This window comes from Salvelinus alpinus, chromosome 13 (genome assembly GCF_045679555.1).
Source record: "Salvelinus alpinus chromosome 13, SLU_Salpinus.1, whole genome shotgun sequence".
In the NCBI taxonomy this organism is placed as follows: domain Eukaryota; kingdom Metazoa; phylum Chordata; class Actinopteri; order Salmoniformes; family Salmonidae; genus Salvelinus; species Salvelinus alpinus.
Genome location: NC_092098.1, coordinates 51,041,967 through 51,069,761, shown reverse-complemented (window position 1 = coordinate 51,069,761; position 27,795 = coordinate 51,041,967). Strand labels below are relative to the sequence as shown.

The window sequence follows — 27,795 nt, the reverse complement described above, 5'->3', positions numbered from 1 at the left end:
ACACACGAGTCTGTCAGACTGACGGGTTCTGAAGGTCAACCAGACATGTGACTGGTTCATAACAGGAGCTCTTAGAGGAAATACAATCACAGGATGGGGTGATGTAACACCTCTCTCTCTGTTCCACTAGGAGGCACAAAGAGGAGACATATGTAAGTATGGTGCCTGACAAAACAACCAGGTAAGGAGGCAACATCCATCCACTGTATACTGACCTTCACACTCACAGCCACCTCCCTTGGCACGATTGGCCACTGCGGCGGTGTAGGAACGAGCATCGAGGATAAGAAGCTTTTGTGGCGCAGTGTTGGCATCAGGGCCTGGGCATCCTGTCAGAGAGGAGTCTGAGGGAGGGAGAGAGTAGGATTTAGATTTAGTGGTGGGGTGTGGGGGGTAGACAGGTAGACACAGAATGAGGGAGGGAGAGAAAAAGAGATGGATGGCGCAGATAGACGACAGGTAGAGAGAATGAGAGATGGCGAGTTGGGAGAGAGGGGGAGATGGGGAGAGACAGAGAGAGGGAGAGAGAGCGAGGGAGAGACGGAGAGAGGGGGAGAGACAGAGAGAGGGAGAGAGAGCGGGGGAGAGACAGAGAGAGGGAGAGAGAGCGGGGGAGAGACAGAGAGAGGGAGAGAGAGCGAGGGAGAGACGGAGAGAGACAGAGAGAGGGAGAGAGAGCGAGGGAGAGACAGAGAGAGGGGGAGAGACAGAGAGAGGGAGAGAGAGCGAGGGAGAGACGGAGAGAGGGGGAGAGACAGAGAGAGGGGGTTAGGAACACGGGCGTGATGATCGATAGTGCTGGCTCAGCTCGTCCCCTGGAGAAAATCAATATCTCCTTCTGATGATGACCACTGCAACACTGCTTAGTAACAGCCACCACGACGACGGGCAACAAACATCGCTAGGGGACGGTGATCGGTAGTCTTTCTCACAGAAAGACTAGGGCCTGGATTCCCAATAGCATCTTAAGGCTAAGTTCATCTTAGGATCGTCTGCCTGCCTCCGACTGCCTCCGACTGCCTGCCTGCCTCCGACTGCCTGCCTGCCTCCGACTGCCTGCCTGCCTCCGACTGCCTGCCTGCCTCCGACTGCCTGCCTGCCTGCCTCCGACTGCCTGCCTCCAACTGCCTGCCTCCAACTGCCTGCCTCCAACTGCCACCAAGCAGTGGTCTAAGGCACTGCATCTCAGTGCAAGAGGTGTCACTACAGTCCCTGGTTCGAATCCACACTGTATCACATCCGGACGTGATTGGGAGTCCCATAGTGGCCCAGCGTCGTCCGGGTTTGGCCGTCATTGTAAATAGGAATTTTGTTTTCTTAATTGACTTGCCAAGTTAAATAAAAAGGTTAAATAAAATCAGACTGCTGAATAATTAATTAAATGGTTACCCCGACTACCTGCATTGACCCTCATATTATATTCTACTGACTGTCTCCATGACCCTCACTGGACTGGACCTGCTGACTGTCCTTACACAGGCTCCATGACCCTCACTGGACTGGACCTGCTGACTGTCCTTACACAGGCTCCATGACCCTCACTGGACTGTACCATGATATGAATTAGCATGTTGAAGGTGACTAGCCACCATGTTCACCAAGGTCAGAGTAGCATCCTCAGTCCCCCCTCTGTGCCTTCAAGGCAAACTAACAGGTCCAGTTGATCTGCTTTTGGTGATTTGGCACCTTGAACTTCTTGGGCACAATGGTCGTCACCTTCCAGGAGTGTGCCACTGTACAGGTGCTCAGTAGGAGTTGAAACAGTCGTGTGAAGACTCCCTTGAGCTGGTCGGCGCAGACCTTCAGTACTTTGCCCCGTAGTCTGGGCCCAGTGCTTTGTGTGGCTTAATATTTAACAAGCATGAGGCCACCTCGTTCTCTGTTATCAGGACAAGAGAGGATTTGGGGATAATCTCACATATTTGTTTACATTCGTCTTTAAAAATCAACGGTTTCAAATCTTCCATAAAAACAGTTTAGGTCGTTTACAAAGGATGAACAGTCTGCCATATTATTGACCTCTCTTTTCTTTTCTCTTCCCTCCATTGCATTAAGAGCCGTCCTATGCTTGTCTTGGATTGCCTGTACAGAACCTCTGCTCCACTTTATCCGTGAAATAATTTTTTGCTTGCAATATTTTTTTTGACCTGAACTAATTTCCTTTCTCCTTTACAGCATCAGTATCTCCGTTGAGGAATGAAAAAAACGTATTTTCATTGAAGCACATTTTCAAGTCCTTAAGACACCCAAGGCTTGTTGTTGGGGAAATACTCTTGACAGTTTTTTGTGTGTGTTAAAATTACAGTATCTTTCACAGAACTGGATGTATGATGTCATGCTGTCTGTCAACTCGTGGGGATCCCTGCACGAGCCAAAAGTACACCTCCCAGTCTGTGACATCAAAGCAATCGTTGAGCTCCTCACTACTCTCCTCTTTCCATACCTGAATAGATTTCTCTACGGGGTTTTTCACGTTATCACCTGCATCTCGGTAGGAGATGGTCTGATTTCCAAATGGGTGCTTTATACATCGCCATCTATGCGTCCTCTACATTGCCATAGCACTGATCCAGGACACGAGTTGAGCGAGGTGACGTAATGTTGCAGTGGGGAGGTGCGCGGAGAAAGAGTGCCTATTAAAATCCCCAAGCACAAATACTGTCTGGTCAGTTGATTGTGAAAACGCAGCATTGAAACAGTCTGTAATCCTGTCAGCAGCTTCCTTATGGTTAAATCCAGGCACATAGACCAGAATAATGGTAATTTTCCAAACTCGCATGGTAGATAGAATGACGTGAATGATACAAGGAGAATCTCATCGTCTCTGATGCACATTTCAATCACATTACACTGCATGGCCCAAGTATTATCTACAAAGATACATGGCCCTTTCCCCCCAGCCTATTGATTTATGCGACGTTGTTTTGTCTCCATCTGCTCCAATGACAGTGTATCCATCAACATTTTCACATCAATATCGTCCTGCTTGAGCCACGTTTCTGTAAAGCAGATTAGAAACTAGTTCTCCTAAAGTCCTCTTCAGATGTAGTCGCTAACTCTTCCAGTTTGTTATTTTAACGACGTCCCATTTGACAGGGGGATCACCGGGAGAGGGTGACGTCTCTCCCCCTCCTCCTCCCCCCTCCGTAATCTGTTCCCGATACCACCTCTAGAGCCTCGCTTCTACTTAGTTTCCCTTGTTTTTATTACTTTGAGGAACAACCATCAGGCAATGCTGTTTTTTGGTGTGTGTGAGCTTTATCATCTGGGAAAGAGAGCAGAAACTCGGGGGAGGTAGGCGAGGGTGGTGGATTAACTCGGGGGAGGTAGGCGACAATGGTGGATTAACTCGGGGGAGGTAGGCGAGGGTGGTGGATTAACTCGGGGGAGGTAGGCGCCGGTGGTGGATTAACTCGGGGGAGGTAGGCGCCGGTGGTGGATTAACTCGGGGGAGGTAGGCGCCGGTGGTGGATTAACTCGGGGGAGGTAGGCGTCGGTGGTGGATTAACTCGGGGGAGGAGGCGACGGTGGTGGATTAACTCGGGGGAGGTAGGCGCCGGTGGTGGATTAACTCGGGGGAGGTAGGCGCCGGTGGTGGATTAACTCGGGGGAGGTAGGCGCCGGTGGTGGATTAACTCGGGGGAGGTAGGCGACAATGGTGGATTAACTCGGGGGAGTAGGCGACGGTGGTGGATTAACTCGGGGGAGGTAGGCGACAATGGTGGATTAACTCGGGGGAGGTAGGCGACAATGGTGGATTAACTCGGGGGAGTAGGCGACGGTGGTGGATTAACTCGGGGGAGGTAGGCCCCGGTGGTGGATTAACTCGGGGGAGGTAGGCGCCGGTGGTGGATTAACTCGGGGGAGGTAGGCGCCGGTGGTGGATTAACTCGGGGGAGGTAGGCGACAATGGTGGATTAACTCGGGGGAGGTAGGCGACGGTGGTGGATTAACTCGGGGGAGGTAGGCGACAATGGTGGATTAACTCGGGGGAGGTAGGCGACAATGGTGGATTAACTCGGGGGAGGTAGGCGCCGGTGGTGGATTAACTCGGGGGAGTAGGCGCCGGTGGTGGATTAACTCGGGGGAGGTAGGCGCCGGTGGTGGATTAACTCGGGGGAGGTAGGCGCCGGTGGTGGATTAACTCGGGGGAGGTAGGCGCCGGTGGTGGATTAACTCGGGGGAGGTAGGCGCCGGTGGTGGATTAACTCGAGGGAGGTAGGCGACGGTGGTGGATTAACTCGGGGGAGGTAGGCGACAATGGTGGATTAACTCGGGGGAGGTAGGCGACGGTGGTGGATTAACTCGGGGGAGGTAGGCGACGGTGGTGGATTAACTCGGGGGAGGTAGGCGACGCTGGTGGATTAACTCGGGGGAGGTAGGCGACGGTGGTGGATTAACTCGGGGGAGGTAGGCGACAATGGTGGATTAACTCGGGGGAGGTAGGCGACGGTGGTGGATTAACTCGGGGGAGGTAGGCGACAATGGTGGATTAACTCGGGGGAGGTAGGCGACGGTGGTGGATTAACTCGGGGGAGGTAGGCGACGGTGGTCGATTAACTCGGGGGAGGTAGGCGACGGTGGTCGATTAACTCGGGGGAGGTAGGCGAGGGTGGTGGATTAACTCGGGGGAGGTAGGCGACGGTGGTGGATTAACTCGGGGGAGTAGGCGACGGTGGTGGATTAACTCGGGGGAGGTAGGCGACGGTGGTGGATTAACTCGGGGGAGGTAGGCGAGGGTGGTGGATTAACTCGGGGGAGGTAGGCGACGGTGGTGGATTAACTCGGGGGAGTAGGCGACGGTGGTGGATTAACTCGGGGGAGGTAGGCGAGGGTGGTGGATTAACTCGGGGGAGGTAGGCGAGGGTGGTGGATTAACTCGGGGGAGGTAGGCGCCGGTTGAATCCATACAAATCTCCAGTAGTGATTGGAAAGGTTTCTGTATATTACAGCGATTAGGATTAAGGTGGTCACACATGCCACGAAGAAAACACTTTAAAACTTGTGACGCACGTAGATTTAGACAAAACAAAATGGAACGATATAACTATAAACAAACAATTCACGCAGGTGAGGATGCTTTTACCCCTACCTACATGTACATATTAACTCAATTACCTCATTACTAACCTGTACCCCTGCACATGCACATTGACTCAGTACCGGTACCCCCTGTATAGAGTCCCATTACTAACCTGTACCCCTGCACATTGACTCGGTACCGGTACCCCCTGTATATAGTCCCATTACTAACCTGTACCCCTGCACATTGACTCGGTACCGGTACCCCCTGTATATAGTCTCATTACTAACCTGTACCCCTGCACATTGACTCAGTACCGGTACCCCGTGTATAGAGTCCCATTACTAACCTGTACCCCTGCACATTGACTCAGTACCGGTACCCCTTGTATATAACCTCATTACTAACCTGTACCCCTGCACATTGACTCAGTACCGGTACTGAGGTCTACCTACACCTGTTGTATTCAGCATTTCACTGTGAGGTCTACCTACACCTGTTGTATTCAGCATTTTACTGTGAGGTCTACTACACCTGTTGTATTCAGCATTACACTGTGAGGTCTACTACACCTGTTGTATTCAGCATTACACTGTGAGGTCTACTACACCTGTTGTATTCAGCATTTCACTGTGAGGTCTACTACACCTGTTGTATTCAGCATTTCACTGTAAGGTCTACTACACCTGTTGTATTCAGCATTTCACTGTAAGGTCTACTACACCGGTTGTATTCGGCGCATGTGACAAATAAAATTTGAGAGAGAGAGACAAAGAGAGAGAGAGAGAGACAGAGACAGACAGAGAGAGACAGACAGACAAAGAGAGAGAGACAGACAGACAAAGAGAGAGAGAAACAGACAAAGAGGGAGAGAGACAGACAAAGAGAGAGACAGACAAAGAGAGAGAGAGACAGACAAAGAGAGAGAGAGACAGACAAAGAGAGAGAGAGACAGACAAAGAGAGAGAGAGACAGACAAAGAGAGAGAGAGACAGACAAAGAGAGAGAGAGACAGAGACGGGTGGTAGGGGACAGTCCCTCCCAAAACGGGCTCCACATTCCTGCCCACCAACACAGAAACAAGGTACCAAACAAAAAAAGAGTCATGGTCCTTTTTAGACTACAGCACCTGACTGGTGACGATTTATCTTCTGTCCAGACAAAATGTATGTGTATGTGTGTGTGTGTGTGTGTGTGTGTGTGTGTGTGTGTGTGTGTCCGCGAACCAGAATTGCAAGCCAATGTGAATGTACTAATTGAGAACGGCACATTCCAGGCACTTACGACTTCATTGTCTGTTCGGGTAACTAGTTCTCATCAACCTAATTGGGGTTGTTTTTTGGGTCAGAGCAAAATGAACGAGCTGAATCTGCAGCAGTTAGTTACACATATCCCGTCTCCCATTTCACCTATCCCGTCTCCCATTCCACCTATCCCGTCTCCCATTCCACCTATCCCGTCTCCCGTCTCCCATTCCACATATCCCGTCTCCCATTCCACCTATCCCGTCTCCCATTCCACCTATCCCGTCTCCCATTCCACCTATCCCGTCTCCCATTCCACCTATCCCGTCTCCCATTCCACCTATCCCGTCTCCCATTCCACCTATCCCGTCTCCCATTCCACATATCCCGTCTCCCATTCCACCTATCCCGTCTCCCATCTCCCATTCCACATATCCCGTCTCCCATTCCACCTATCCCGTCTCCCATTCCACCTATCCCGTCTCCCATTCCACCTATCCCGTCTCCCATTCCACCTATCCCGTCTCCCATTCCACCTATCCCGTCTCCCATTCCACCTATCCCGTCTCCCATTCCACCTATCCCGTCTCCCATTCCACCTATCCCGTCTCCCATTCCACCTATCCCGTCTCCCATTCCACCTATCCCGTCTCCCATTCCACCTATCCCGTCTCCCATTCCACATATCCCGTCTCCCATTCCACATATCCCGTCTCCCATTCCACATATCCCGTCTCCCATTCCACATATCCCGTCTCCCATTCCACATATCCCGTCTCCCATTCCACATATCCCGTCTCCCATTCCCACTGAGGGGAAACAGACGGGGAACAAGTGTTAAGGACAACGTTGTGAGATTTACAGTATTTCAATCTGTCAAGTGAACGCTACTCCGCTCAGTGTCCCTCTACCACGCTACTCCGCTCAGTGTCCCTCTACCACGCTACTCCGCTCAGTGTCCCTCTACCACGCTACTCCGCTCAGTGTCCCTCTACCACGCTACTCCGCTCAGTGTCCCTCTACCACGCTACTCCCCTCAGTGTCCCTCTACCACGCTACTCCACTCAGGGTCCCTCTACCACGCTACTCCACTCAGGGTCCCTCTACCACGCTACTCCGCTCAGTGTCCCTCTACCACGCTACTCCGCTCAGTGTCCCTCTACCACGCTACTCCGCTCAGTGTCCCTCTACCACGCTACTCCGCTCAGTGTCCCTCTACCACGCTACTCCGCTCAGTGTCCCTCTACCACGCTACTCCGCTCAGTGTCCCTCTACCACGCTACTCCACTCAGGGTCCCTCTACCACGCTACTCCGCTCAGGGTCCCTCTACCACGCTACTCCGCTCAGGGTCCCTCTACCACGCTACTCCGCTCAGTGTCCCTCTACCACGCTACTCCACTCAGGGTCCCTCTACCACGCTACTCCGCTCAGTGTCCCTCTACCACGCTACTCCACTCAGGGTCCCTCTACCACGCTACTCCACTCAGGGTCCCTCTACCACGCTACTCCGCTCAGTGTCCCTCTACCACGCTACTCCGCTCAGGGTCCCTCTACCACGCTACTCCGCTCAGGGTCCCTCTACCACGCTACTCCGCTCAGTGTCCCTCTACCACGCTACTCCACTCAGTGTCCCTCTACCACGCTACTCCACTCAGGGTCCCTCTACCACGCTACTCCGCTCAGTGTCCCTCTACCACGCTACTCCACTCAGTGTCCCTCTACCACGCTACTCCGCTCAGTGTCCCTCTACCACGCTACTCCGCTCAGTGTCCCTCTACCACGCTACTCCGCTCAGTGTCCCTCTACCACGCTACTCCGCTCAGTGTCCCTCTACCACGCTACTCCGCTCAGTGTCCCTCTACCACGCTACTCCGCTCAGTGTCCCTCTACCACGCTACTCCGCTCAGTGTCCCTCTACCACGCTACTCCGCTCAGTGTCCCTCTACCACGCTACTCCGCTCAGTGTCCCTCTACCACGCTACTCCGCTCAGGGTCCCTCTACCACGCTACTCCGCTCAGTGTCCCTCTACCACGCTACTCCGCTCAGTGTCCCTCTACCACGCTACTCCGCTCAGTGTCCCTCTACCACGCTACTCCGCTCAGTGTCCCTCTACCACGCTACTCCGCTCAGTGTCCCTCTACCACGCTACTCCGCTCAGTGTCCCTCTACCACGCTACTCCGCTCAGTGTCCCTCTACCACGCTACTCCGCTCAGTGTCCCTCTACCACGCTACTCCGCTCAGTGTCCCTCTACCACGCTACTCCGCTCAGTGTCCCTCTACCACGCTACTCCGCTCAGTGTCCCTCTACCACGCTACTCCGCTCAGTGTCCCTCTACCACGCTACTCCACTCAGTGTCCCTCTACCACGCTACTCCACTCAGTGTCCCTCTACCACGCTACTCCACTCAGTGTCCCTCTACCACGCTACTCCACTCAGTGTCCCTCTACCACGCTACTCCACTCAGTGTCCCTCTACCACAGTTCCAATAACCTCAGCGTGATCCTGGAACTCCACTCACCATCAGTAACCAGACGTCACAAAACCAGAGCAGGTCAACACGTTAGCCATGTTTGGAATGTGTTGGTCCTTAGGCCTCTCCTCCCTCTCCCTCTCCCTCTCCTCTCCCTCTCCCTCTCCTCTCCCTCTCCTCTCCTCTCCTCACCCCAGGTTATTGCTGTTGATGAGAATGTCTTCTCTGTCTGTTAACTTGTCAAGTGAAGGCTGGTATCACCTAACTTAAAGCCTGCTGGTATAATGCACGTTGATGCAGTGTTACTTCCCTCAGGTCAATAAATAAAGACTAAACTCAGATCCCATCCTTACCGAAGTCGCTGTCAGAGCTGTCTGGCCCTTCCCCTCGGGGCTGGCTGCAGGCTGGGGCCCCACAGGTGAACCTTGTTCCGGGGTCCATCAGACAGGCCTTGGCGATGGATGTTACCAGGTACTCATCCTCTGTGTTCCTCCAGCCCCACCAGCTGATCTCTGGCTGGCTGCAGCGGGCGATCACTGCCCCGTTCCTCTGGTGCCTGGTAGGACGGCAGGAGAGGGGACTAACCATCAGTAAACGTGCGTCACAAAACCAGAGCAGGTCAACACATTAGTCATGTGTTTGGAATGTGTTGGTCCATAGGCTGGGTATGGTGAGGATAACTGGAATGTGCCAGTGTGTGTGTGTGTTCTTCCTCATCCCCCCCCTCCCTCTGACACCCAGGTAGCGACACATATCTCAGCTTGGATGACAGCCCACCACCTCAAGCTCAAGCTCGACAAGGCAGAGCTTCTCTTCCACCAGGGGAAGGCCTGCTCGCTCCAAGACCTGTCCATCACGGTTGACAACTCAGTGTAGTATGGTGTGTGTGTGTGTGTGTATGTGTAGTAGTGTGTGTGTAGTAGTGTGTGTAGTAGTAGTGTGTGTAGTAGTGTGTGTGTGTTGTGTGTAGTAGTGTATGTTGTGTGTGTGTGTGTAGTGTGTGTAGTAGTGCGTGTGTGTAGTGTGCGTGGAGTAGTGTGTGTGTGGTAGTAGTGTGTGTAGTAGTGTGTGTAGTAGTGTGTGTAGTAGTGTGTGTGTGTAGTAGTGTGTGTAGTAGTGCGTGTGTGTAGTGTGCGTGGAGTAGTGTGTGTGTGGTAGTAGTGTGTGTAGTAGTGTGTGTAGTAGTGTGTGTAGTAGTGTGTGTAGTAGTGTGTGTGTGTAGTAGTGTGTGTAGTAGTGTGTGTAGTAGTGTGTGTAGTAGTGTGTGTAGTAGTGTGTGTAGTAGTGTGTGTGTAGTAGTGTGTGTAGTAGTGTGTGTAGTAGTGTGTGTAGTAGTGTGTGTAGTAGTGTGTGTGTAGTAGTGTGTGTAGTAGTGTGTGTAGTAGTGTGTGTAGTAGTGTGTGTAGTAGTGTGTGTGTAGTAGTGTGTGTAGTAGTGTGTGTAGTAGTGTGTGTGTAGTAGTGTGTGTAGTAGTGTGTGTAGTAGTGTGTGTAGTAGTGTGTGTAGTAGTGTGTGTGTAGTAGTGTGTGTAGTAGTGTGTGTAGTAGTGTGTGTGTAGTAGTGTGTGTAGTAGTGTGTGTAGTAGTGTGTGTAGTAGTGTGTGTAGTAGTGTGTGTGTGTGTGTAGTAGTGTGTGTAGTAGTGTGTGTGTAGTAGTGTGTGTAGTAGTGTGTGTGTAGTAGTGTGTGTAGTAGTGTGTACCCACCTATAGACGACCACAGGGATTCTATTGGAGGATCTGAAGGAACCCACACTCTCCAGCTCCTTGTCTGTGATCCACACTGGAACCAGCAGCTTCTGGGGATAGCTGGAGCACAGCCTGGTAGGAGAGGAGACAGGTTAGGATATATACCCCAGGACAGCCTGGTAGGAGAGGAGACAGGTTAGGATATATACCCCAGGACAGCCTGGTAGGAGAGGAGACAGGTTAGGATATATACCCCAGGACAGCCTGGTAGGAGAGGAGACAGGTTAGGATATATACCCCAGCATAGCCTGGTAGGAGAGGAGACAGGTTAGGATATATACCCCAGGACAGCCTGGTAGGAGAGGAGACAGGTTAGGATATATACCCCAGCATAGCCTGGTAGGAGAGGAGAGACAGGTTAGGATATATACCCCAGCATAGCCTGGTAGGAGAGGAGAGACAGGTTAGGATATATACCCCAGCATAGCCTGGTAGGAGAGGAGACAGGTTAGGATATATACCCCAGCATAGCCTGGTAGGAGAGGAGACAGGTTAGGATAAAAACAAGGACATTTCTAAGTGAGCCCAAACTTTTCAACGGTAGCGTACATGTATCACTACTGACGAGCCTGGCTCTAAAAGCCTCGAGACATAGAAAACACACAGAAAAGCAGGGTAATTATCAAGGTAGGGCATCAAGCCATGTCAGGTGACATGTTAGGTGACATGTTAGGTGACATGTTAGGTGAGAGTGTATTAGAGAGAGGGCTTTTCATTCTCAGATATCCAAAGTGAGATTGATTTCTCCAAGCAACGCTTAAAAACAGAGATATTCAGGAGGCTAATAATCTTATTTTGACTATAATCTGTTCAATAATCTATTTGGACTATAATCTGTTCTCAATAATCTATTTGGACTATAATCTGTTCTCTATAATCTATTTTGACTATAATCTGTTCTCAATAATCTATTTGGACTATAATCTGTTCTCTATAATCTATTTTGACTATAATCTGTTCTCAATAATCTATTTGGACTATAATCTGTTCTCTATAATCTATTTTGACTATAATCTGTTCTCAATAATCTATTTGGACTATAATCTGTTCTGACAGCCCAACAACACCATCCATGCCTCCTCTACTTTGTACATTCAGAAATTATTCAGACCCCTTGAATCTTTCCACATTTTGTTACGTTACAGCCTTATTCTAAAATGGATTAAATAGTTTTTCATCTCCACACAATACCCCACAATGACAAACCAGGTTTTTAGAAATGTTTGCTAATTTATAAAAGTAACTGAAATAACACATTTACATAAGTATTCAGACCCTTCACTCAATACTTTGTTGAAGCCGCTTTGGCAGCGATTACAGCCTCGAGTCTTCTTGGGTTTGACGCTACAAGCTTGGCACATCTGAATTTGGGTATTTTGTCCCATTCTTCTCAGCAGATCCTCTCAAACTCTGTCAGGTTGGATGGGGAGCGTCGCTGCACAGCTATTTTAAAGGTCTCTCCAGAGATGTTCGAATGGGGTTCAAGTCCAAAAGCTCTAGGAAGAGTCTCGGTGGTTCCAAATTCATTCCATTTAAGACTGATGGAGGCTACTGTGTTCTTGGGGACCTTCAATGCTGCAAAAATGTTTTGGTATACTTCCCCAGATCTGTGACTCGACATAATCCTGTCTCAAAGCTCTACGGACAACTCCTTCAACCTCATGGCTTGGTTTTTGCTCTGACATGCACTGTCAACTGTGGGACATTATATAGACAGGTGTATGCCTTTCCAAATCAGGTCCAATCATTTGAATTTACCACAGGTGGAATCCAATCAATTTGTAGAAACATCTCAAGGATGATCAATGGAAACAGGATGCACCTGAGCTCAATTTCGAGTGTCATAGCTGAAGGGGGCTGAATATTTATGAAGGTCAGACAAAGTCCTACTAACAGTATACTACCAGTCTGTGTGGGCCACACGGGCTGATGGTCCTTTAGAGAGCAGTCTGTCACAGCGATGACAGCGACTCTTACTCTACCCCCACTAATCCCTCTTACTCTACCCCCACTAATCCCTTTTACTCTACCCCCACCAATCCCTCTTACTCTACCCCCACCAATCCCACTTACTCTACCCCCACCAATCCCACTTACTCCACCCCCACCAATCCCACTTACTCCACCCCCACCAATCCCTCTTACTCCACCCCCACCAATCCCTCTTACTCCACCCCCACTAATCCCTCTTACTCTACCCCCACTAATCCCTCTTACTCTACCCCCACTAATCCCTCTTACTCTACCCCCACTAATCCCTCTTACTCTACCCCCACTAATCCCTCTTACTCTACCCCCACTAATCCCTCTTACTCTACCCCCACTAATCCCTCTTACTCTACCCCCACTAATCCCTCTTACTCTACCCCCACTAATCCCTCTTACTCTATTCCTATCGCTCTACCTCCCTCCCTCCCTACTGTCCTCTCTCTCTCCCTCCCTCCCTCCCTCCCTACCGTCCTCTCTCTCTCCCTCCCTCCCTCCCTCCCTCCCTCCCTACCGTCCTCTCTCTCTCCCTCCCTCCCTCCCTACCGTCCTCTCTCTCTCCCTCCCTCCCTCCCTCCCTCCCTCCCTCCCTCCTTACCGCCCCCCCCCTCCTCCCTCCCTCCCTACCGTCCTCCCTCCCTCCCGTCCTCCCTCCCTCCCTACCGTCCTCCCTCCCTCCCTACCGTCCTCCCTCCCTCCCTACCGTCCTCTCTCCCTCCCTACCGTCCTCTCTCCCTCCCTACCGTCCTCTCTCCCTCCCTCCCTCCCTACCGTCCTCCCTCCCGTCCTCCCTCCCTCCCTACCGTCCTCCCTCCCGTCCTCTCTCCCTCCCTACCGTCCTCTCTCCCTCCCTACCGTCCTCTCTCCCTCCCTACCGTCCTCTCTCTCTCTCACAGAGCTGTCACACAGATGATCAAGAGCCAAGTAACAACAGAGAGAGAAGGTTTAAACACTGACTGGCACAGAAAAGGCTATTTGAAATGCTGAGTCATTCTCCCCATCCAGTCTGTTCCGTTAGCTAGTCTGGGACCATTTGACAGCACAGACAGACGTGTCTGCTTAGGAGAGTGGGATGGCTAATTAAGGGGGTGGTGCTGTGTCGTACATGATGAGGCAGCAGTTTGATCATAAATCCTCCTGCTCTGCGTTGAGACTGGGGGGGCTGTGTGTCTGTGTGTGTGTGTGTGTGTGTGTGTGTGTGTGTGTGTGTGTATGTCGTACTTGTATTTGAGGTTGATGTCAGACACTCTCCAGGCGTTCTGCATGTCAAAGCCCATCCTCTTAACCTCCATCTGCAGCCTCTGACGAACATGTTCACCTACACACAGAGAGAGAGAAAGAGGACATGGTCACCTACACACAGAGAGAGAGAAAGAGGACATGGTCACCTACACACAGAGAGAGAAAGAGGACATGGTCACCTACACACAGAGAGAGAGAAAGAGGACATGGTCACCTACACACAGAGAGAGAAAGAGGACATGGTCACCTACACACAGAGAAAGAGGACATGGTCACCTACACAGAGAGAGAGAGAGAGAGGACATGGTCACCTACACACAGAGAGAGAGAAAGAGGACATGGTCACCTACACACACAGAGAGAGAAAGAGGACATGGTCACCTACACACAGAAAGAGAAAGAGGACATGGTCACCTACACACAGAGAAAGAGGACATGGTCACCTGTCTGAGAGAAAGGGGTGATTTGATATGAACACAATGGGTACAGAGGGAACCAGAACCCTCAGTTCATTGATTCTTCAGCACAAAAATCCGTATATTCTCTGTGCTTACTGTGTGTATCTGCATGCACACACACACTTGTCTGTCTGTCTGTAAATGTCTGTCTGTCTGTAACTGTCTGTAAATGTCTGTCTGTAAATGTCTGTAAATGTCTGTAAATGTCTGTCTGTCTGTAACTGTCTGTAAATGTCTGTCTGTAAATGTCTGTCTGTCTGTCTGTAAATGTCTGTCTGTCTATAAATGTCTGTCTGTCTATAAATGTCTGTCTGTCTATAAATGTCTGTCTGTCTATAAACGTCTGCCTGTCTGTAAATGTCTGTCTGTCTGTAAATGTCTGTCTGTCTGTAAATGTCTGTCTGTCTGTGCGCACGTGACTCTGACCTGGTCTACAGAGGTGTAGGTGCTGGTCCTCGTCATCAGTGCTGCTCCCCAGACACCAGGCGTGGTAGGCCAGGGCGAACAGATCCTCCAGCTTGCCAGGGTGCGCTATGGCCCGGTTCAGACGTTTCCACCACTCTTGGCACTGCTTGAACGTGGAGAAGTGGCATCTGAGGAAATAACAGAACAAAAACCACATCAGGACAGGAAGTCAGAGACCAGGACCTTTAAAACCATTACCACAATATCACGGTTTCGTCATATTATTACGGATTATCACAGTTTCACCATATTAAATCGACTATCACGTGGGACAGGAAGAAAGAAGTCTCCGGGAAAAAGAAAGCCAGAAGGGGTTTGTTTCATGATTAATAACTCATGGTGTGATTGTGGTAATGTACAGGAAGTCCTTTTTGTTCCTTTTGTTCTCCCGATCTGAAATACCTCACCATCAAAATGGCGACCGCATTACATCCCGAGAGAATTTTCTTCAGTCATCATCACTGCCGTGTATAGCCCCCCAAGTAACTACAATGGACTATATGCAAAACTGGAACCTGCATATCCTGGGGCAGCATTTATTGTAGCTGGGGACTTTAATAAAAGGATATGTGAGGAAAAAGCTACTGCAATTCTATCAACACATCTACTGCGTTACACGCGCAACACTGACCCTGCTACTCGCCGGCTACAAGGCCCTCCCACCCGCCTTCCCTTTGACAAATCAGATCACACCTCCATTCTGCTCCTCCCCACCTATAGGCAGAAACTTAAAAAACGGGAAGCTCCAGTGGTAAGGACTGTTCAACGTTGGTCTGACCAATCGGAATCTACGCTTCAAGATTGTTTTGAAAAATGTTCCGGGTAACCTGTGAGAATAGTATTGGACGTATACACAGACTCGGTGACTGGGTTCATCAGGAAGTGGATAAAGGATATTTTTCCAGCTACACAACTTATCCAAACCAAAAACCCTGGATAGATGGCAGCATTCGTGCAAAACTGAAAGCGCGAACCACCACATTTAACCATGGCAAATGTGACTGGGAACATGGACGTGTAGAAACAGACCAGTTGTGACCTCCATAAGAGTGTAGTTGTGACCTCCATAAGAGTGTAGTTGTGACCTCCATAAGAGTGTAGTTGTGACCTCCATAAGAGTGTAGTTGTGACCTCCATAAGAGTGTAGTTGTGACCTCCATAAGAGTGTAGTTGTGACCTCCATAAGAGTGTAGTTGTGACCTCCATAAGAGTGTAGTTGTGACCTCCATAAGAGTGTAGTTATGACCTCCATAAGAGTGTAGTTGTGACCTCCATAAGAGTGTAGTTGTGACCTCCATAAGAGTGTAGTTGTGACCTCCATAAGAGTGTAGTTGTGACCTCCATAAGAGTGTAGTTGTGACCTCCATAAGAGTGTAGTTGTGACCTCCATAAGAGTGTAGTTGTGACCTCCATAAGAGTGTAGTTATGACCTCCGTAAGAGTGTAGTTGTGACCTCCATAAGAGTGTAGTTATGACCTCCGTAAGAGTGTAGTTGTGACCTCCATAAGAGTGTAGTTGTGACCTCCATAAGAGTGTAGTTGTGACCTCCATAAGAGTGTAGTTGTGACCTCCATAAGAGTGTAGTTGTGACCTCCATAAGAGTGTAGTTGTGACCTCCATAAGAGTGTAGTTGTGACCTCCATAAGACTGTAGTTATTACCTCCATAAGACTGTAGTTATTACCTCCATAAGGCAATCAAAGAGGCAAAAAACAACAGCACAGAGACTAAGTGGAGTCACAATTCAACGGCTCAGACACGAGACTTGTGGCAAGAACTCCAGACAATCACAGATTTTTTTTCAAGACACCGATGCCTTGCTCCCGGATGAGCTAAACACATTCTTGGAACATTCAAGGAAAACGAAATCATTAAAATGACTACCGCCCAAGTAGCGGTCACTTCATGAAGTGTTTTGAGAGACTAGTTTAAGTAGGGCTGTGCGATATGGGCTAAAATTCAACAACAAAAAAAATTCAAACTTATGGACGAGTCACAAAACACAGTACCAGTCAAAAGTTTGGACACACCTACTAATTCAAGGGTTTTTCTTAATTTTTTTTACATTGTAGAATAATAGTGAAGACATCACAACTATGAAATAACACATATGGAATCATGTAGTAACCAGAAAAAGTGTAAAATCAAAATATATTTCAGATTCTTCGAAATAGCCACCCTTTGCCTGGATGAAAGCTTTGTACACTCTTGGCAGCTGCTTTTTTGTTGTTGCAATAATCACTGATCTGGCTTTCAAGTCCATCTATGAAAAGGCCCTGTTTGTTACGAATGTAACCAGAACCATAATGCACATTCCCTAATAACGACTAACTTCCTGTAAGCAGGCATTAAAGAAAATGAACACATGTCTAATAAGCATTATCTCTCAAGCACAAGCCTGCGTGCCAGTCAGCTAATCTTTATATCTCAGGTTCAGCCATCTATCTATTTTCTAGCTAACAAAGGTAGAACAGTTGAATTGTTAGGAACGGACCCTTCTCTGTCTGTCTCCAACTGTTTGAACAGCATGTTAGCCTGTCCACTTTGATGTTCAAATCAAGTGGGTCTACCTTATCTCTCAGAATGAGAACGAGTAGCCAATTCTTTAAAACAAAATGCATTTTTTTTTTTTTTTTCATGCTTATCGCACATTTATAAAAAAAAACAGACTAGACAGCTGGTATAACAGTCTTTGGCAGAAATGGTGCTATAAATGGTGCTATAAATGGTGCTATAAATGGTGCTCTAAATGGTACTATAAATGGTACTATAAATGGTACTATAATGCCGCACGTGACATACTGAGCATGTGTTTTCCAGAACCAAATGGTCATTGATACTTCTGTTCCGCGTGTAAGTTGGAGTAGTTAACTTCTCCTCTGTTACAGTAAACAAATGTCTCAATGTGTTTCGGTGTTAATGTGACCAATTCTGTCGGACCGAACCTCAAATAGCGAGTTGAAACCACTTTTCAGAGAGGAAGAAGTGATCTACATTTACACACACTATGTAGATTTTTCTTGTGTTATTGACTGTATGTTTTGTTTATTCCATGTGTAACTCTGTGTTCGTTTTTGGTCGCACTGCTTTGCTTTATCTTGGCCAGGTCGCAGTTGTAAATGAGAACTTGTTCTCAACTGGCCTACCTGGTTAAATAAAGGTGAAATAAAATTCTCTCTCATCTCTGTTGGTGTGAGTGGCAAGGGGAGGGGAGGGGCTTGGTATATGTGTAAGCAGAGAGGAAGAGGTGAAGAGAGAGGTTTTACTCTGGCCAAAATCTGTCCAAAATAAACCCAATGCGTTTCTATGGGCTTATTTTGGATCTAAGCTTGTCGCCTGCCTTCCCACCTTTGGGACAACGACTCCCATTGTTAGGGCGAAGACATGAGCATCTCGTCATTATATACAGATCTCCGGTGTAAATGTGAAGTTACACACAGCACAGAAGGAGTGAAAGAGTCGAGACCAAAAATACAACAAGTGGACATAAAATGTTCATAAAAACAAAAAAAAGAACAGACCTTGATTCTTGCGATACAGGCATTTGGAATATCGTGCAAAAACATGAAATCGGAATGAATTAGATATATCACCCAGCCCTAAGTTAAAGACAGTCACCTCCACCTTAGAACCACTACAATTCGCATATCGCCCCAACAGATCCACAGACGACGCCATTGCACTGCACACTGCCCTATCCCACCTGGGCAAGAGAAATACCTACGTAAGAATACTGTTCAAAATCGACTACAGCTCAGCATTCAACACCATAGTGATGATCTTGGAGGAACACCAAGCTCCGGGTTCTGGGATCCAAACCGTGCCCTGTGCAACTGGGTCCTAGGACTTCCTGACGGGGCGACCCCAAGTGGTGAAGGTAGGCAACAACACTTCCGCCACGCTGATCCTCAACAGGGATGCTTAGCCCTCTCCTGTACTCCCAGTTCACCCATGACAGGATTATGAACAACGATGACGGCCTACAGGGAGATAGTTTGGGCCCTGGCGGAGTGGTGCCAGGAAAATAACCTCTCCTATCAATGTCAACAAAACGAACGAGCTGATTGTGGACTACAGGAGACCGCAGCGAGAGATCCACTTTGACGGGGCCGCAGTAGAGGGGGTCAAAAGCTTCAAGTTCCTCGGTGTGTACATCACACACAACCTGAAATGATCCCATCACAGACAGCGTGGTGAAGGCAGTGTAACAGCGCCTCTTCAACTCCAGGAGGCTGGAGAAATTTGGCTTCTCATAAGAACTTCTACAGATGCACCGTTGAGAACATCCTGTCAGGCTGTAACACCGCCTGGTACGGAAATTCCACCATTCACAACAACAGGGCTCTCTGTGGTCAGCCCATTGAGTCACTGAGGACACACTGCCTGCCCCCCCCAGGACATCTACACCACCCGGTGTCACAGGAAGGCCAAGAAGATCATCAAGGACCTCAGTCATCCGAGCCACGGCCTGTTCACCCTGCTACCATCCAGAAGATCATCAAGGACCTCAGCCACCCGAGCTACGGCCTGTTCACCCTGCTACCATCCAGAAGGCGAGGTCTGGAAGCAGGGTGAACAGGTGGCATCAAAGCTGGTGGCCAAGAGACTGAAAATCTCCAGACCATCAGACTGTTAAACAGTCACTAGCCGGACTCCACCCAGTACCCTGCCCTGAACCTTAGAGACTGTGCTAGCTGGCTACCACCCGGTACTCTACCCTGAACTTTAGAGACTGTGCTAGCTGGCTACCACCCGGTACTCTACCCTGAACCTTAGAGACTGTGCTAGCTGGCTACCACCCGGTACTCTACCCTGAACTTTAGAGACTGTGCTAGCTGGCTACCACCCGGTACTCTACCCTGAACTTTAGAGACTGTGCTAGCTGGCTACCACCCGGTACTCTACCCTGAACCTTAGAGACTGTGCTAGCTGGCTACCACCCGGTACTCTACCCTGAACTTTAGAGACTGTGCTAGCTGGCTACCACCCGGTACTCTACCCTGAACTTTAGAGACTGTGCTAGCTGGCTACCACCCGGTACTCTACCCTAAACTTTAGAGACTGTGCTAGCTGCCTACCACCCGGTACTCTACCCTGAACTTTAGAGACCACGGTCCTATGTACATAGTCATTGAACACCGGTCACTTTTATAATGTTTACATACGGGTTCACCCACTTTATATGGTGTACACTGTATTCTAGTCATGTTTCATCCTATATAACGTATTATTCGTTTTTTGGGGGAATGTGTGTGTATTGTTTATTTGTATTACTGCCCTGTTGGAGCTAGAAACACCAGCATTACTGCCCTGTTGGAGCTAGAAACACCAGCATTACTGCCCTGTTGGAGCTAGAAACACCAGCATTACTGCCCTGTTGGAGCTAGAAACACCAGCATTACTGCCCTGTTGGAGCTAGAAACACCAGCATTACTGCCCTGTTGGAGCTAGAAACATAAGCATTACTGCGCTGTTGGAACTAGAAACACCAGCATTACTGCCCTGTTGGAGCTAGAAACACAAGCATTACTGCCCTGTTGGAGCTAGAAACACCAGCATTACTGCTCTGTTGTAGCTAGGAACACCAGCATTACTACCCTGTTGGAGCTAGAAACACCATCATTACTGCACTGTTGGAGCTATAAACACCAGCCTTACTGCCCTGTTGGAGCTAGAAACACCAGCATTACTGCTCTGTTGGAGCTAGAAACACCAGCATTACTGCCCTGTTGTAGCTAGAAACACCAGCATTACTGCCCTGTTGGAGCTAGAAACACCAGCATTACTGCTCTGTTGGAGCTAGAAACACCAGCATTACTGCTCTGTTGGAGCTAGAAACACCAGCATTACTGCCCTGTTGTAGCTAGAAACACCAGCATTACTGCTCTGTTGGAGCTAGGAACACCAGCATTACTGCCCGGTTGTAGCTAGAAACACCAGCATTACTGCCCTGTTGGAGCTAGAAACACCAGCATTACTGCCCTGTTGGAGCTAGAAACACCAGCATTACTGCCCTGTTGGAGCTAGAAACACCAGCATTACTGCCCTGTTGGAGCTAGAAACATAAGCATTACTGCGCTGTTGGAACTAGAAACACCAGCATTACTGCCCTGTTGGAGCTAGGAACACCAGCATTACTACCCTGTTGGAGCTAGAAACACAAGCATTACTGCCCTGTTGGAGCTAGAAACACCAGCATTACTGCTCTGTTGTAGCTAGGAACACCAGCATTACTACCCTGTTGGAGCTAGAAACACCATCATTACTGCACTGTTGGAGCTATAAACACCAGCCTTACTGCCCTGTTGGAGCTAGAAACACCAGCATTACTGCTCTGTTGGAGCTAGAAACACCAGCATTACTGCCCTGTTGTAGCTAGAAACACCAGCATTACTGCTCTGTTGGAGCTAGGCACACCAGCATTACTGCCCGGTTGTAGCTAGAAACACCAGCATTACTGCCCTGTTGTAGCTAGAAACACCAGCATTACTGCCCTGTTGTAGCTAGAAACACCAGCATTACTGCTCTGTTGGAGCTAGAAACACCAGCATTACTGCCCTGTTGGAGCTAGAAACACAAGCATTACCGCCCTGTTGGAGCTAGAAACACCAGCATTACCGCCCTGTTGGAGCTAGAAACACCAGCATTACCGCCCTGTTGGAGCTAGAAACACCAGCATTACTTCCCTGTTGGAGCTAGAAACACCAGCATTACTGCTCTGTTGGAGCTAGAAACACCAGCATTACTGCCCTGTTGTAGCTAGAAACACAAGCATTACTGCCCTGTTGTAGCTAGAAACACCAGCATTACTGCCCTGTTGGAGCTAGAAACACCAGCATTACTGCCCTGTTGGAGCTAGAAACACCAGCATTACTGCCCTGTTGGAGCTAGAAACACCAGCATTACTGCCCTGTTGGAGCTAGAAACACCAGCATTACTGCCCTGTTGGAGCTAGAAACACCAGCATTACTGCCCTGTTGGAGCTAGAAACACCAGCATTACTGCTCTGTTGTAGCTAGAAACACCAGCATTACTGCCCTGTTGGAGCTAGAAACACCAGCATTACTGCCCTGTTGGAGCTAGAAACACAAGCATTACTGCCCTGTTGGAGCTAGAAACACAAGCATTACTGCTCTGTTGTAGCTAGAAACACCAGCATTACTGCCCTGTTGGAGCTAGAAACACAAGCATTACTGCCCTGTTGGAGCTAGAAACACAAGCATTACTGCCCTGTTGGAGCTAGAAACACCAGCATTTCTGCTCTGTTGGAGCTAGAAACACCAGCATTACTGCCCTGTTGGAGCTAGAAACACCAGCATTACTGCCCTGTTGGAGCTAGAAACACCAGCATTACTGCCCTGTTGGAGCTAGAAACACCAGCATTACTGCCCTGTTGGAGCTAGAAACACCAGCATTACTGCCCTGTTGGAGCTAGAAACATCAGCATTACTGCCCTGTTGGAGCTTGAAACACCAGCATTACTGCTCTGTTGGAGCTAGAAACACCAGCATTACTGCTCTGTTGGAGCTAGAAACACCAGCATTACTGCCCTGTTGGAGCTAGAAACACCAGCATTACTGCCCTGTTGGAGCTAGAAACACCAGCATTACTGCTCTGTTGGAGCTAGAAACACCAGCATTACTGCCCTGTTGGAGCTAGAAACACCAGCATTACTGCCCTGTTGGAGCTAGAAACACCAGCATTACTGCCCTGTTGGAGCTAGAAACACCAGCATTACTGCCCTGTTGGAGCTAGAAACACAAGCATTACTGCTCTGTTGGAGCTAGAAACACCAGCATTAGTGAAGAGGGTTCTTCAATGTGGTGAGTATTCCATAGTTATATATTGTAATGAGTGTTCATGGGGTACAGAACAGTGTTTCCAAGGGCCCTTCTACATGACACCTGCTCCTCAGGTAGGGTACAAGGCAATCAAAGACATGGGAACACTGTGTGTGTGTGTGTGTGTGTGTGTGTGTGTGTGTGTGTGTGTGTGTGTGTGTGTGTGTGTGTGTGTGTGTGTGTGAGAGAGAGAGAGAGTGATAAGGCCATCACAATCAAAGACATGGGAACACAGTGTGTGTGTGTGTGTGTGTGTGTGTGTGTGTGTGTGTGTGTGTGTGTGTGTGTGTGTGAGAGAGAGAGAGAGTGATAAGGCCATCACAATCAAAGACATGGGAACACTGTGTGTGTGTGTGTGTGTGTGTGTGTGATAAAGCCATCACAATCAAAGACATGGGAACACTGTGTGTGTGTGTGTGTGCGTGTGTGTGAGAGAGGGTGATAAAGCCATCACAATCAAAGACATGGGAACACTGTGTGTGTGTGTGTGTGTGTGTGTGTGTGTGTGTGTGTGTGTGTGTGTGTGTGTGTGTGTGTGTGAGAGAGAGAGAGAGATAAGGCCATCACAATCAAAGACATGGGAACACTGTGTGTGTGTGTGTGTGTGTGTGTGTGTGTGTGTGTGTGTGTGTGTGTGTGTGTGTGTGATAAAGCCATCACAATCAAAGACATGGGAACACTGTGTGTGTGTGTGCGTGTGTGTGTGTGTGTGTGTGTGTGTGTGTGTGTGTGTGTGTGTGTGTGTGTGTGTGTGTGTGTGTGTGTGTGTGTGTGTGTCTAACAGAGAGAAGTGGGCTCAAAGTTCAGTTGAAAAATCAAGTCTTTACATAAAAATAATAATAAATGTCATCTAAATGTTTTTGAGCCAAACCAGTTCTTAAACTTCATGACATCTGTTTTCCAACTCCGAGCAAAGAACAAAGAAGCCGTTCTCTCAACAGTTCTCACTAGTAGAAATATTGTGGAAAATCCACACACACACACACACACACACACACACACACACACACACACACACACACACACACACACACACACACAAAGAGACTATTGCCAAGTCTCCTTGTTTAGAACTGAGCCTTGAAATGCAGATAAATATTAAAAAATATATATATAAAAAAATTAAAAAAATACAATCAAACATAAATCAAAACGAATACTATTATGAAAACAAAATCTTATTTTTGATCTGGCAGAAAACTAAACAAAGGCACAAGGGCATCCGTGAATCTGTACGTCCTGACAGTAGTCGACGGCGGTCACTGGCTACAGTGTCGTTCTCCTCGATAGGAGTTTCTCTCTCGTTTACCTGACAACTTTCGAGTCCTTGCAGACGATGTGCAGTTGAAACATGTCTCTGCACTCCACACCCTCTATCAGCATCAGAGGCACCTGTAGGGGGAGCCAGAGAGACACTACATTACACAGGATAGACAACACTTCTAGTTTAGCTACCCTGTTGTAGAGTAGGCACCCTCTATCAGCATCAGAGGCACCTGTAGGGGGAGCCAGAGAGACACCACATTACACAGGATAGACAACACTTCTAGTTTAGCTACCCTGTTGTAGAGTAGGCACCCTCTATCAGCATCAGAGGCACCTGTAGGGGGAGCCAGAGAGACACTACATTACACAGGATAGACAACACTTCTAGTTTAGCTACTCTGTTGTAGAGTAGGCACTCTCTATCAGCATCAGAGGCACCTGTAGGGGGAGCCAGAGACACTACATTACACAGGATAGACAACACTTCTAGTTTAGCTACTCTGTTGTAGAGTAGGCACTCTCTATCAGCATCAGAGGCACCTGTAGGGGGAGCCAGAGAGACACTACATTACACAGGATAGACACCACTTCTAGTTTAGCTACCCTGTTGTAGAGTAGGCTGCAAGCACAAGGAGGTAGACAGACATTTTTTTTTTTTCACACACAGCAGAGGTAGCACTTCTGGATCGGAAGATGACATTGGTGGTAGACTCTCCCCATTGGTTATGTAAATTGAGTCAAGCCTCTGTTTTAGGGTATAGGCCTAAAAACAGACCCCACAACAACAACGTCTCCATAGCAACACCAATATCTAGCCTTTTCAAAACAGCAGCATCACTTGAACTTCCTTTTAGAAAATCATCACATTGCAGGTTATTACCGTTGTCAAATCACCTTCCATAAACTAGACCGTTTATATGTCAAGGTATTTACACTTTTCATAGCTGCCGTATAGTAAATTGCCACGCAGTTAATCTCATTCACACAAAACAACAACCATTATACAACCATATAATCATTTTAGGTCAAGCCCTGCAGTGTGCGGAAGTCTATTCTAGAATGTTCCCTCAGTCATGCTGAGTCTGTCGTGTTCCGTAGCTCTGTTATTGGTCCACGGGGTCCACTCTGTTATTGGTCCACGGGGGTCAGAGGTGTTACTGACGTCACGCCAAACAGTTATACAATTACCCAATGAGGTTCGACTTTTGATCGAGGCTGACCAATCACCATCCACGCTGGTGGGGGGTGGGGGTGGGGGGGGGGTTAGATTGCTTCCAATTGAAAAGTTAAATGACATTTTATTCTTCTAGGGTGCACATGGATCCAGTAGCAGTCAGTCTGAACCGAACAGAGAATTAATGGCAGAAGCAGACTAGTCTAGACTGTGAGGGAGGAGGAGGGGGTTGCCATTGACACAATGTACTCACAGAAATGTGATTGTCCACACCTGGATAGATCTACAACACAGTAACAGGCACCGGGAACAGAGAGGGAGAAGAAACAGACCGAGCGAAGGAAGCAGAGAGAGAAAGAGAGGGAGAGAGCAGAGAGAGAAAGAGGGGGAGTAGAGAGAGAAAGAGGGGGAGCAGAGAGAGAAAGAGGGGGAGAGAGAGAAAGAGGGGGAGAGCAGAGAGAGAGAAAGAGAGGGAGCGCAGAGAGATAAAGAGGGGGAGAGCAGAGAGAGAGAAAGAGGGAGCAGAGAGAGAGAAAGAGGGAGCAGAGAGAGAGAAAGAGAGGGAGCAGAGAGAGAGAAAGAGGGAGCAGAGAGAGAGAAAGAGAGGGAGCAGAGAGAGAGAAAGAGAGGGAGCAGAGAGAGAGAAAGAGAGGGAGCAGAGAGAGAGAAAGAGAGGGAGCAGAGAGAGAGAAAGAGAGGGAGCAGAGAGAGGGAGCAGAGAGAGAGAAAGAGGGGGAGCAGAGAGCGATAAAGAGGGGGAGCAGAGAGAGATAAAGAGGGGGAGCAGAGAGAGATAGAGGGGGAGCAGAGAGAGATAAAGAGGGGGAGCAGAGAGAGATAAAGAGGGGGAGCAGAGAGAGATAAAGAGGGGGAGCAGAGAGAGATAAAGAGGGGGAGCAGAGAGAGATAAAGAGAGGGAGCAGAGTCAAGACGTGAGGAAATGCAAAAATGATTAAACTAAAGAAATAAAACAGGAAGTGGAGGTTAAATGGAACATCAAAAGACAGTGAGTCTAAAGATGGAAGATAATAAACTGAAGCAGAGAACAAAATCACAAGGTAGAATGAGTGGGAAGAGAAGGAGAGAAGAAAAGGAGAGAAGAAAAGGAGAGAAGAAAAGGAGAGAAGAAAAGGAGAGAAGAAAAGGAGAGAAGAAAAGGAGAGAAGAAAAGGAGAGAAGAAGAGAACAGAAGGAGAGAAGGAGAGAAGAGAAAGAAGAAGAGAAGAAAAGGAGAGAAGAAAAGGAGAGAAGAGAAGAGAAGAAAAGGAGAGAAGAGAAGAGAAGAAAAGGAGAGAAGAAAAGGAGAGAAGAAAAGGAGAGAAGAAAAGGAGAGAAGAAAAGGAGAGAAGAAAAGGAGAGAAGAAAAGGAGAGAAGAGCAGGAGAGAAGAGAAGAGAAGGAGAGAAGAGAAGGAGAGAAGAGAAGGAGAGAAGAGAAGGAGAGAAGAGAAGGAGAGAAGAGAAGAGAAATGAACTCAATGGGCTCAAAGGGTGAGAACAGAGCGATTAGAAGGAGGGCGGTATGGCTTAGGGGGAGAGCTGGTTGGCTAACGGTTACTAACGGTTACTACAGTTCATCTGTGCCTCTGACTGAATAGGTTCAGAGCAGGACCCTGCTTGCACTGCCAAACGCCAATCCTTCAGGTCTCTTCTTTGAACTGTTGCTTAATCCTTGCAATAGACAGACCCCTTGAGAGAAAACATTGGTAGAATGCCAATCCTACTGTACGTCGTGCCACTTTTCGGAAATGTTACTTAATGTTTACTACTAAAATGTTGCTAAATCCTACATACTACCCAGAATACTTTTGAACAAACAGAACAAACAGACAGTAAAAGGGGAAAAAAACTGGGAATTTAACATTTTAATATGAAGGCAGCATAAACTCTTGACAGTGCAGACCTATGCAAGTTCTGTTCTTTAACAGAGTCCTGCTATAAGCTGACTGGAGTTGGGGAGAGGAGAGGAGGGGAGGTGGGGGGAGGGAGAGGAGGTGGGGGGAGGGAGAGGAGAGGAGGTGGGGGGAGGGAGACGAGAGGAGGTGGAATCTCTCTGCCAGGCCAGTGAATGAAAACAACTAGGCTGTTTGTATTACAGCAGGGGCTGATGTCAGTAGGAGAGGACTGCTGGATGCCAACGTTAGAAAGTGTGTGTGTGTGTGTGTGTGTGTCTACGCAAGTAAGGGAGCATTGGCCCGGCTCCCTAAAACCCCAGAGGCCACATCAAAACAGTCCTGGCTGGTGAGATCAGAGACACTGCTCAATGCACCGCTCTCTGTGGTGTCCAACCCACTGTCAAGCGCCAGGGGGTGGGGACCAAGCGCCAGGGGGTGGGGACCAAGCGCCAGGGGGTGGGGAACAAGCGCCAGGGGGTGGGGAACAAGCGCCAGGGGGTGGGGACCAAGCGCCAGGGGGTGGGGACCAAGCGCCAGGGGGTGGGGACCAAGCGCCAGGGGGTGGGGACCAAGCGCCAGGGGGTGGGGACCAAGCGCCAGGGGGTGAGGAGGCGGACCAAGCGCCTGGGGGTGAGGAGGCGGACCATGCACCAGGGGGTGAGGAGGCGGACCAAGCACCAGGGGGTGAGGAGGCGGACCAAGCACCAGGGGGTGAGGAAACGGACCAAGCACCAGGGGGTGAGGAGGCGGACCAAGCACCAGGGGGTGAGGAGGCGGACCAAGCACCAGCGGGTGAGGAGGGGGACCAAGCACCAGGGGGTGAGGAGGGGGACCAAGCACCAGGGGGTGAGCACCAAGCACCAGGGGGTGAGGAGGGGGACCAAGCACCAGGGGGTGAGGAGGGGGACCAAGCACCAGGGGGTGAGGAGGGGGACCAAGCACCAGGGGGTGAGGAGGGGGACCAAGCACCAGCGGGTGAGCACC

At 49.1% G+C, this 27,795-nt stretch overlaps 1 protein-coding gene across 5 annotated transcripts in view; it reads right to left on the bottom strand.

Moving 5' to 3' along the window:
• Nucleotides 1–27,795, bottom strand: part of LOC139537874 (phosphatidylinositol-3,5-bisphosphate 3-phosphatase MTMR4-like) — a 106,533-nt gene that overhangs the window by 21,450 nt on the left and 57,288 nt on the right. For all 5 annotated transcript variants that reach the window (XM_071339731.1, XM_071339733.1, XM_071339732.1 and 2 more), the window contains 6 exons: nucleotides 23,788–23,870; nucleotides 14,600–14,766; nucleotides 13,695–13,791; nucleotides 10,446–10,559; nucleotides 9,095–9,297; nucleotides 216–344 (listed from right to left, as the gene is read on the bottom strand). In XM_071339731.1, the coding sequence (XP_071195832.1) occupies nucleotides 216–344; nucleotides 9,095–9,297; nucleotides 10,446–10,559; nucleotides 13,695–13,791; nucleotides 14,600–14,766; nucleotides 23,788–23,870 (793 nt within the window). The remainder of the gene's footprint in view (nucleotides 1–215; nucleotides 345–9,094; nucleotides 9,298–10,445; nucleotides 10,560–13,694; nucleotides 13,792–14,599; nucleotides 14,767–23,787; nucleotides 23,871–27,795) is intronic.